Below are 11,883 nucleotides of genomic sequence, written 5' to 3'. Positions count from 1 at the left end.
AAGGTCAGAAGGGTCATAAGGGCCAACGTTAAGGTCAGAAGGGTCACAAGGGCCAACGTTAAGGTCAGAAGGGTCACAAGGGCCGACGTTAAGGTCAGAAGGGTCACCAGGGCCGACGTTAAGGTCAGAAGGGTCACAAGGGCCGACGTTAAGGTCAGAAGGGTCACAAGGGCCGACGTTAAGGTCAGAAGTGTCACAAGGGCCAACGTTAAGGTCAGAAGGGTCACAAGGGCCAACGTTAAGGTCAGAAGGGTCACAAGGGCCGACGTTAAGGTCAGAAGTGTCACAAGGGCCAACGTTAAGGTCAGAAGGGTCACCAGGGCCGACGTTAAGGTCAGAAGGGTCACCAGGGCCGACGTTAAGGTCAGAAGGGTCACAAGGGCCGACGTTAAGGTCAGAAGTGTCACAAGGGCCAACGTTAAGGTCAGAAGGGTCACAAGGGCCAACGTTAAGGTCAGAAGGGTCACAAGGGCCGACGTTAAGGTCAGAAGGGTCATAAGGGCCAACGTTAAGGTCAGAAGGGTCATAAGGGCCAACGTTAAGGTCAGAAGGGTCACAAGGGCCAACGTTATGGTCAGAAGTGTCACAAGGGCCAACGTTAAGGTCAGAAGGGTCACAAGGGCCGACGTTAAGGTCAGAAGGGTCACAAGGGCCGACGTTAAGGTCAGAAGGGTCACAAGGGCCAACGTTAAGGTCAGAAGGGTCATAAGGGCCAACGTTAAGGTCAGAAGTGTCACCAGGGCCGACGTTAAGGTCAGAAGGGTCACAAGGGCCGACGTTAAGGTCAGAAGGTTCACAAGGGCCGACGTTAAGGTCAGAAGTGTCACAAGGGCCAACGTTAAGGTCAGAAGGGTCACAAGGGCCGACGTTTAGGTCAGAAGTGTCACAAGGGCCAACGTTAAGGTTAGAAGGGTCACAAAGGCCGACGTTAAGGTCAGAAGGGTCACAAGGGCCGACGTTAAGGTCGAAAAAGTCACGCGGAGATCGTTTTAGTACTTTTACTTTCAGTTACTGTGAGTTTAAAATAGTTTGTGAATAAAAGGCCCGGGACAAACACTTTTTTCATCTTCAAAAAAAAGGGGAAATTCCAATATCTCTTGTCGCCAGGGCAACAGCACGTTGACAAAAACAATTGCAAAATATCGGGCAAAAATCCAACTTTAAAATTATCTTTTTACAGGTTCTAGATATTAGACATTCATTATATAAACTACACAACCTTTTACGCACACTTTTCTCACATTTCCATCATATTCTTATTGACCTGTTTCGTGCAGTGTTCCACTGGTGCAGTTCCCCTCCTCTCCACCAGGGCACACTCCTCCAGCCAGAAACTCACCCCCGTTTTCTGCAAAAAGCACGAGAAGGAAAAAGATCAAACTGATAAAGTCTTGTGTTTGACCATATTTATGCATCATATTGATCATCATAATGGAGTGATGATGGAGTGATGATGAAGTGATGATAGAGTGTTGATGGAGTGATAATGGAGTGATGATGGAGTGATGATGGAGTGATGATGGAGTGATGATGGAGTGATAATGGAGTGATGAAGGAGTGATGATAGAGTGTTGATGGAGTGATAATGGAGTGATGATGGAGTGATAATGGAGTGATAATGGAGTGATAATGGAGTGATGATGGAGTGATAATGGAGTGATGATGGAGTGATGATGGAGTGATGATGGAGTGATGATGGAGTGATGATGGAGTGATGATGAAGTGATGATGGAGTGATGATGGAGTGATAATGGAGTGATGAAGGAGTGATGATGGAGTGATGATGGAGTGATAATGGAGTGATGATGGAGTGATGATGGAGTGATAATGGAGTGATGATGGAGTGATAATGGAGTGATGATGGAGTGATGATGGAGTGATAATGGAGTGATAATGGAGTGATGATGGAGTGATAATGGAGTGATAATGGAGTGATGATGAGTGATGATGGTGTGATAATGGAGTGATGATGGAGTGATGATGGAGTGATGATGGAGTGATAATGGAGTGATAATGGAGTGATGATGAGTGATGATGGTGTGATAATGGAGTGATGATGGAGTGATAATGGAGTGATAATGGAGTGATGATGGAGTGATGATGGAGTGATGATGAGTGATGATGGTGTGATAATGGAGTGATGATGGAGTGATAATGGAGTGATAATGGAGTGATGATGGAGTGATGATGGAGTGATAATGGAGTGATAATGGAGTGATGATGAGTGATGATGGTGTGATAATGGAGTGATGATGGAGTGATGATGGAGTGATAATAGAGTGATGATGGAGTGATGATGAGTGAAGATGGAGTGATAATGGAGTGATGATGGAGTGATGATGGAGTGATAATGGAGTGATGATGGAGTGATGATGGAGTGATGATGGATTGATGATGGAGTGATAATGGAGTGATGATGGAGTGATAATGGAGTGATGATGGAGTGATAATGGAGTGATGATGAGTGATGATGGAGTGATAATGGAATGATGATGGAGTGATAATAGAGTGATGATGGAGTGATAATAGAGTGATGATGGAGTGATGATGGAGTGATGATAGAGTGATAATGGAGTGATGATGGAGTGATAATGGAGTGATGATGGAGTGATAATGGAGTGATAATGGAGTGATGATGGAGTGATAATGGAGTGATGATGGAGTGATGATGGAGTGATGATGGAGTGATAATGGAGTGATGATGGAGTGATGATGAAGTGATGATGGAGTGATAATGGAGTGATGATGAAGTGATGATGGAGTGATGATGGAGTGATAATGGAGTGATGATGGAGTGATGATAGAGTGTTGATGGAGTGATAATGGAGTGATGATGGAGTGATAATGGAGTGATGATGGAGTGATAATGGAGTGATAATGGAGTGATGATGGAGTGATGATGGAGTGATAATGGAGTGATGATGGAGTGATGATGGAGTGATGATGGAGTGATAATGGAGTGATGATGGAGTGATGATGAAGTGATGATGGAGTGATGATGGAGTGATAATGGAGTGATGATGGAGTGATGATAGAGTGTTGATGGAGTGATAATGGAGTGATAATGGAGTGATGATGGAGTGATGATGGAGTGATGATGGAGTGATAATGGAGTGATGATGGAGTGATAATGGAGTGATGATGGAGTGATGATGGAGTGATGATGGAGTGATGATAGAGTGTTGATGGAGTGATAATGGAGTGATGATGGAGTGATGATAGAGTGTTGATGGAGTGATAATGGAGTGATGATGGAGTGATAATGGAGTGATGATGGAGTGATAATGGAGTGATAATGGAGTGATGATGGAGTGATGATGGAGTGATAATGGAGTGATGATGGAGTGATGATGGAGTGATGATGGAGTGATAATGGAGTGATGATGGAGTGATGATGAAGTGATGATGGAGTGATGATGGAGTGATAATGGAGTGATGATGGAGTGATGATAGAGTGTTGATGGAGTGATAATGGAGTGATGATGGAGTGATAATGGAGTGATGATGGAGTGATAATGGAGTGATGATGGAGTGATAATGGAGTGATGATGGAGTGATGATGGAGTGATAATGGAGTGATGATGGAGTGATGATGGAGTGATAATGGAGTGATAATGGAGTGATGATGAAGTGATGATGGAGTGATGATGGAGTGATGATGGAGTGATGATGGAGTGATAATGGAGTGATGATGGAGTGATGATGAAGTGATGATGGAGTGATGATGGAGTGATAATGGAGTGATGATGGAGTGATGATAGAGTGTTGATGGAGTGATAATGGAGTGATGATGGAGTGATAATGGAGTGATGATGGAGTGATAATGGAGTGATGATGGAGTGATAATGGAGTGATGATGGAGTGATGATGAAGTGATGATGGAGTGATGATGGAGTGATAATGGAGTGATGATGGAGTGATGATAGAGTGTTGATGGAGTGATAATGGAGTGATAATGGAGTGATGATGGAGTGATGATGGAGTGATGATGGAGTGATAATGGAGTGATGATGGAGTGATAATGGAGTGATGATGGAGTGATGATGGAGTGATGATGGAGTGATGATAGAGTGTTGATGGAGTGATAATGGAGTGATGATGGAGTGATGATAGAGTGTTGATGGAGTGATAATGGAGTGATGATGGAGTGATGATGGAGTGATGATGGAGTGATAATGGAGTGATGATGGAGTGATGATGAAGTGATGATGGAGTGATGATGGAGTGATAATGGAGTGATGATGGAGTGATGATAGAGTGTTGATGGAGTGATAATGGAGTGATGATGGAGTGATAATGGAGTGATGATGGAGTGATAATGGAGTGATGATGGAGTGATAATGGAGTGATGATGGAGTGATGATGGAGTGATAATGGAGTGATGATGGAGTGATGATGGAGTGATAATGGAGTGATAATGGAGTGATGATGAAGTGATGATGGAGTGATGATGGAGTGATGATGGAGTGATGATGGAGTGATAATGGAGTGATGATGGAGTGATGATGAAGTGATGATGGAGTGATGATGGAGTGATAATGGAGTGATGATGGAGTGATGATAGAGTGTTGATGGAGTGATAATGGAGTGATGATGGAGTGATAATGGAGTGATGATGGAGTGATAATGGAGTGATGATGGAGTGATAATGGAGTGATGATGGAGTGATGATGGAGTGATGATGGAGTGATGATGGAGTGATAATGGAGTGATAATGGAGTGATGATGAGTGATGATGGTGTGATAATGGAGTGATGATGGAGTGATAATGGAGTGATAATGGAGTGATGATGGAGTGATGATGGAGTGATAATGGAGTGATAATGGAGTGATGATGAGTGATGATGGTGTGATAATGGAGTGATGATGGAGTGATAATGGAGTGATAATGGAGTGATGATGGAGTGATGATGGAGTGATAATGGAGTGATGATGAGTGATGATGGTGTGATAATGGAGTGATGATGGAGTGATGATGGAGTGATAATAGAGTGATGATGGAGTGAAGATGGAGTGATAATGGAGTGATGATGGAGTGATGATGGAGTGATAATGGAATGATGATGGAGTGATGATGGAGTGATGATGGAGTGATAATGGAGTGATGATGGAGTGATAATGGAGTGATGATGGAGTGATAATGGAGTGATGATGAGTGATGATGGAGTGATAATGGAATGATGATGGAGTGATAATAGAGTGATGATGGAGTGATGATGAGTGAAGATGGAGTGATGATGGAGTGATAATAGTGATGATGGAGTGATGATGGAGTGATGATGGAGTGATGATGGAGTGATGATGGAGTGATGATGGAGTGATAATGGAGTGATGATGGAGTGATGATAGAGTGATGACGGAGTGATAATGGAGTGATGATGGAGTGATGATGGAGTGATAATGGAGTGATGATGGAGTGATGTAGGAGTGATAATGGAGTGATGTAGGAGTGATAATGGAGTGATAATGGAGTGATGAAGGAGTGATAATGGAGTGATGATGGAGCTGAAGGGGTGCGGCCCAGAGCAGGACGTACTCAGCGTGGAGTTAGGAATGCGGTCCACCTCCAGAATGAAGTCGTCTTTGAAGAAAATGTAGCCGACAATGGAGAAGAGGTAGACGAGGATGAGGGCCAGCACGGCGGTCAGCACGATGGAGCGGCCATTCCGGGTCACACTTTTGATCACGTTTAGCAGAGTCTCCTCCCGATAAACCAGGTCAAACAACTGCAAATGGACAAGAACAGAGTGAGGACTGAACACGGCCTCCTGCTGGTGCCAGATTCAGGACCCAACACGGCCTCTTGCTTGTGCCCAGATTCAGGACTGAACACGGCCTCCTGCTGGGCCAGAGTCCAGGACCCAACACGGCCTCCTGCTGGTGCCAGAGTCAGGACTGAACACGGCCTCCTGCTGGTGCCAGAGTCAGGACTGAACACGGCCTCCTGCTGGTGCCAGAGTCAGGACTGAACACGGCCTCCTGCTGGTGCCAGAGTCAGGACCCAACACGGCCTCCTGCTGGTGCCAGAGTCAGGACCCAACACAGCCTCCTTCTGGTGACCAGAGTCAGGACCCAACACGGCCTCCTGCTTGTGCCCAGATTCAGGACTGAACACGGCCTCCTGCTGGTGCCAGAGTCAGGACTGAACACGGCCTCCTGCTGGTGCCAGAGTCAGGACTGAACACGGCCTCCTGCTTGTGCCCAGATTCAGGACTGAACACGGCCTCCTGCTGGTGCCAGAGTCAGGACTGAACACGGCCTCCTGCTGGTGCCAGAGTCAGGACTGAACACGGCCTCCTGCTGGTGCCAGAGTCAGGACTGAACACGGCCTCCTGCTGGTGCCAGATTCAGGACTGAACACGGCCTCCTGCTGGTGCCAGAGTCAGGACGTAACACGGACCGAAGCTGGCCTCACACTGGGAAATTACCCAGCAAACACTGGGCCAAAATTCATCTAATGTCACCGTTTTTTAAATTTATCAAATAAAAATATATGAGAGGAAGTTTATATTGTTGCATTAATGTTTAGAGCATCAAAAAAGTTGTTTGTTTGTGTAAATTCTGCATAAACTTTGACTGGAATGAGTGTCCCTGGTGTGATGTCACTTCCTGTCAATTTCTACAGATTTTTCAACATTTTCTCCACAAATACCTGCTTGATTGGTGTAAAACTATCATTTGTATGCACGAAAGATATAAACACACCAAATAAAGTCAGAATTCGAACATTGTAAAAACCTGTCATACGTCACTTTAACCCGACTGAAAAAACTAAGGGACATGATAGATGGATACCACGAGACACAATAGACGGATACTGCGAGACACAATAGATGGATACTGCGGGACACAATAGATGGATACTAAGGGACACGATAGATGGATACTAAGGGACACGATAGATGGATACCGCGAGACACAATAGACGGATACTAAGGGGCACGATAGATGGATACTGTGGGACACAATAGATGGATACTACGGGACACAATAGATGGATACTGTGGGACACAATAGATGGATACCATGGGACACAATAGACGGATACTACGGGGCAAAATAGATAGATACTGCGGGACACAATAGATGGATACTAAGGGACATGATAGATGGATACTAAGGGACACGATAGATGGATACCACGAGACACAATAGACGGATACAGCGAGACACAATAGATGGATACTGCGGGACACAATAGATGGATACTAAGGGACACGATAGAGGGATACTAAGGGACACGATAGATGGATACCACGAGACACAATAGACGGATACAGCGAGACACAATAGATGGATGCTGCGGGACACAATAGATGGATACTAAGGGACACGATAGAGGGATACTAAGGGACACAATAGATGGATACTGCGGGACACAATAGACGGATACTGCGGGACACAATAGATGGATACTGCGGGACACAATAGATGGATATTAAGAGACACAATAGATGGATACTAAGGGACACGATAGATGGATACCACGAGACACAATAGATGGACACTACGGGACACAATAGATGGATACCACGGGACACAATAGACGGATACTGCGGGACACAATAGATGGATACTGCAGGGCAAAATAGATGGATACCACGGGACACAATAGACGGATACCACGGGACACAATAGACGGATACTAAGGGACATGCTAGATGGATACTAAGGGACACGATAGATGGATACTACGGGACACAATAGATGGATACTAAGGGGCACGATAGATGGATACTGCGGGACACAATAGATGGATACTAAGGGACACAATAGACGGATACTGCGGGACACAATAGATGGATACTGTGGGACACAATAGATGCATACTGCGGGACACAGTAGATGGATACTGCGGGACAAAATAGATGGATACTGTGGGACACAATAGATGGATACTAAGGGACACAATAGATAGATACTGTGGGACACAATAGATGGATACTGCGGGACACAATAGATGGATACTACGGGACACAATAGATGGATAATGCTGGACACAATATAAGGATACTGTGGGACACAATAGATGGATACTGAAGGACGCAATAGACGGATACTGCGGGATACAATAGACGGATACTGCGGGACACAATAGATGGATACTGCGGGACACAATAGATGGATACTGCAGGACACAATAGATGGATACTGCGGGACACAATAGATGGATACTAAGGGACACGATAGATGGATACTGTGGGACACAATAGACGGATAATAAGGGACATGCTAGATGGATACTAAGGGACACGATAGATGGATACTACGGGACACAATAGATGGATACTAAGGGGCACGATAGATGGATACTGCGGGACACAATAGATGGATACTAAGGGACACAATAGACGGATACTGTGGGACACAATAGATGGATACTGTGGGACACAATAGATGGATACTGCGGGACACAATAGACGGATACTGCGGGACACAATAGATGGATACTGTGGGACACAATAGATGCATACTGCGGGACACAGTAGATGGATACTGCGGGACAAAATAGATGGATACTGTGGGACACAATAGATGGATACTGCGGGACACAATAGATGGATACTACGGGAAACATTAGATGGATACTGCAGGACACAATATATGGATACTGCGTGACACAATAGATGGATTCTAAGGGACACAATAGATGGACACTAAGGGACACAATAGATGGATACTAAGGGACACAATAGACGGATACTAAGGGACAAAATAGATGGATACTGCGGGACACAATAGATGGATACTACGGGACACAATAGATGGATACTGCGGGACACAATAGATGGATACTGAAGGACACAATAGACGGATACTGCGGGATACTATACACGGATACTGTGGGACACAATAGATGGATACTACGGGACACAATAGATGGATACTGAAGGACACAATAGACGGATACTGCGGGATACTATAGACGGATACTGTGGGACACAATAGATGGATACTACGGGACACAATAGATGGATAATGCTGGACACAATATATGGATACTAAGGGACACAATAGACGGATACTGCGGGATACAATAGATGGATACTGCGGGACACAATAGATGGATAATGCTGGACACAATAGATGGATCCTACGGGACACAATAGATGGACACTACGGGACACAATAGATGGATAATGCTGGACACAATATATGGATACTGTGGGACACGATAGATGGATACTGTGGGACACAATATATGGACACTACGGGACACAATAGATGGATACCACGGGACACAATAGACGGATACTACGGGACACAATAGATGGATACTGCGGGGCAAAATAGATAGATACTGCGGGACACAATAGATGGATACTAAGGGACATGATAGATGGATACTAAGGGACACGATAGATGGATACCACGAGACACAATAGACGGATACAGCGAGACACAATAGATGGATACTAAGGGACACAATAGATGGATACTAAGGGACACGATAGAGGGATACTAAGGGACACGATAGATGGATACCACGAGACACAATAGACGGATACTGCGGGACACAATAGACGGATACTGCGGGACACAATAGATGGATACTGCGGGACACAATAGATGGATATTAAGAGACACAATAGATGGATACTGTGGGACACAATAGATGGACACTACGGGACACAATAGATGGATACCACGGGACACAATAGACGGATACTGCGGGACACAATAGATGGATACTGCAGGGCAAAATAGATGGATACCACGGGACACAATAGACGGATACCACGGGACACAATAGACGGATACTAAGGGACATGTTAGATGGATACTAAGGGACACGATAGATGGATACTGTGGGACACAATAGATGGACACTACGGGACACAATAGATGGATACCACGGGACACAATAGACGGATACTGCGGGACACAATAGATGGATACTGCAGGGCAAAATAGATGGATACCACGGGACACAATAGACGGATACCACGGGACACAATAGACGGATACTGCGGGACACAATAGATGGATACTAAGGGACATGTTAGATGGATACTAAGGGACACGATAGATGGATACCACGAGACACAATAGACGGATACTGCGGGACACAATAGATGGATACTGTGGGACACAATAGATGGATACTAAGGGACACGATAGATGGATACTGTGGGACACAATAGACGGATAATAAGGGACATGCTAGATGGATACTACGGGACACAATAGATGGATACTGCAGGGCAAAATAGATGGATACCACGGGACACAATAGACGGATACCACGGGACACAATAGACGGATACTGCGGGACACAATAGATGGATACTAAGGGACACGATAGATGGATACTAAGGGACACGATAGATGGATACCACGAGACACAATAGACGGATAATAAGGGACATGCTAGATGGATACTACGGGACACAATAGATGGATACTAAGGGGCACGATAGATGGATACTGCGGGACACAATAGATGGATACTGCGAGACACAATAGATGGATACTGCGGGACACAATAGATGGATACTGCGGGACACAATAGATGGATACTAAGGGACACGATAGATGGATACTAAGGGACACGATAGATGGATACCACGAGACACAATAGACGGATACTGCGGGACACAATAGATGGATACTTCGGGACACAATAGATGGATATTAAGAGACACAATAGATGGATACTACAGGACACAATAGATGGATACTGCGGGACACAATAGATGGATACTGCGGGACACAATAGATGGATATTAAGAGACACAATAGATGGATACTACAGGACACAATAGATGGATACTACGGGACACAATAGATGGATACTAAGGGACACGATAGATGGATACTGTGGGACACAATAGATGGACACTACGGGACACAATAGATGGATACCATGGGACACAATAGATGGATACTAAGGGATATGATAGATGGATACTAAGGGACACGATAGATGGATACCACGAGACACAATAGACGGATACTGCGAGACACAATAGATGGATACTGCGGAACACAATAGATGGATACTAAGGGACACGATAGAGGGATACTAAGGGACACGATAGATGGATACCGCGAGACACAATAGACGGATACAGCGAGACACAATAGATGGATACTAAGGGACACGATAGAGGGATACTAAGGGACACGATAGATGGATACTAAGGGACACGATAGATGGATACCACGAGACACAATAGACGGATACAGCGAGACACAATAGATGGATACTGCGGGACACAATAGATGGATACTAAGGGACACGATAGAGGGATACTAAGGGACACGATAGATGGATACCACGAGACACAATAGACGGATACAGCGAGACACAATAGATGGATACTGCGGGACACAATAGATGGATACTAAGGGAAACGATAGAGGGATACTAAGGGACACGATAGATGGATACCACGAGACAAAATAGACGGATACTGCGGGACACAATAGACGGATACTGCGGGACACAATAGATGGATACTGCGGGACACAATAGATGGATATTAAGAGACACAATAGATGGATACTGTGGGACACAATAGATGGACACTACGGGACACAATAGATGGATACCACGGGACACAATAGACGGATACTGCGGGACACAATAGATGGATACTGCAGGGCAAAATAGATGGATACCACGGGACACAATAGACGGATACCACGGGACACAATAGACGGATACTAAGGGACATGTTAGATGGATACTAAGGGACACGATAGATGGATACCACGAGACACAATAGATGGATACTGTGGGACACGATAGATGGATACTGTGGGACACAATAGACGGATAATAAGGGACATGCTAGATGGATACTAAGGGACACGATAGATGGATACTACGGGACACAATAGATGGATACTAAGGGACACGATAGATGGACACTGTGG

The 11,883-nt window shown here is 45.0% G+C and overlaps 1 protein-coding gene across 1 annotated transcript in view; it reads right to left on the bottom strand.

Moving 5' to 3' along the window:
- The window catches only part of itpr1a (inositol 1,4,5-trisphosphate receptor, type 1a), a 201,634-nt gene that overhangs the window by 14,748 nt on the left and 175,003 nt on the right, over positions 1-11,883 (bottom strand). The window contains exons 54-55 of the mRNA XM_072451506.1: positions 5,537-5,726; positions 1,265-1,348 (exon numbers count right to left, since the gene is read on the bottom strand). Of these exons, the coding sequence (XP_072307607.1) occupies positions 1,265-1,348; positions 5,537-5,726 (274 nt within the window). The remainder of the gene's footprint in view (positions 1-1,264; positions 1,349-5,536; positions 5,727-11,883) is intronic.

This window comes from Eucyclogobius newberryi, unplaced genomic scaffold, assembly GCF_026437365.1.
Source record: "Eucyclogobius newberryi isolate DKJ021-1_F unplaced genomic scaffold, fEucNew1.0.hap1 SCAF_19, whole genome shotgun sequence".
NCBI classification, from domain to species: domain Eukaryota; kingdom Metazoa; phylum Chordata; class Actinopteri; order Gobiiformes; family Gobiidae; genus Eucyclogobius; species Eucyclogobius newberryi.
The sequence above is the reverse complement of the archived record's forward strand: the minus strand, read 5'-3'. Positions and strand labels throughout refer to the sequence as shown.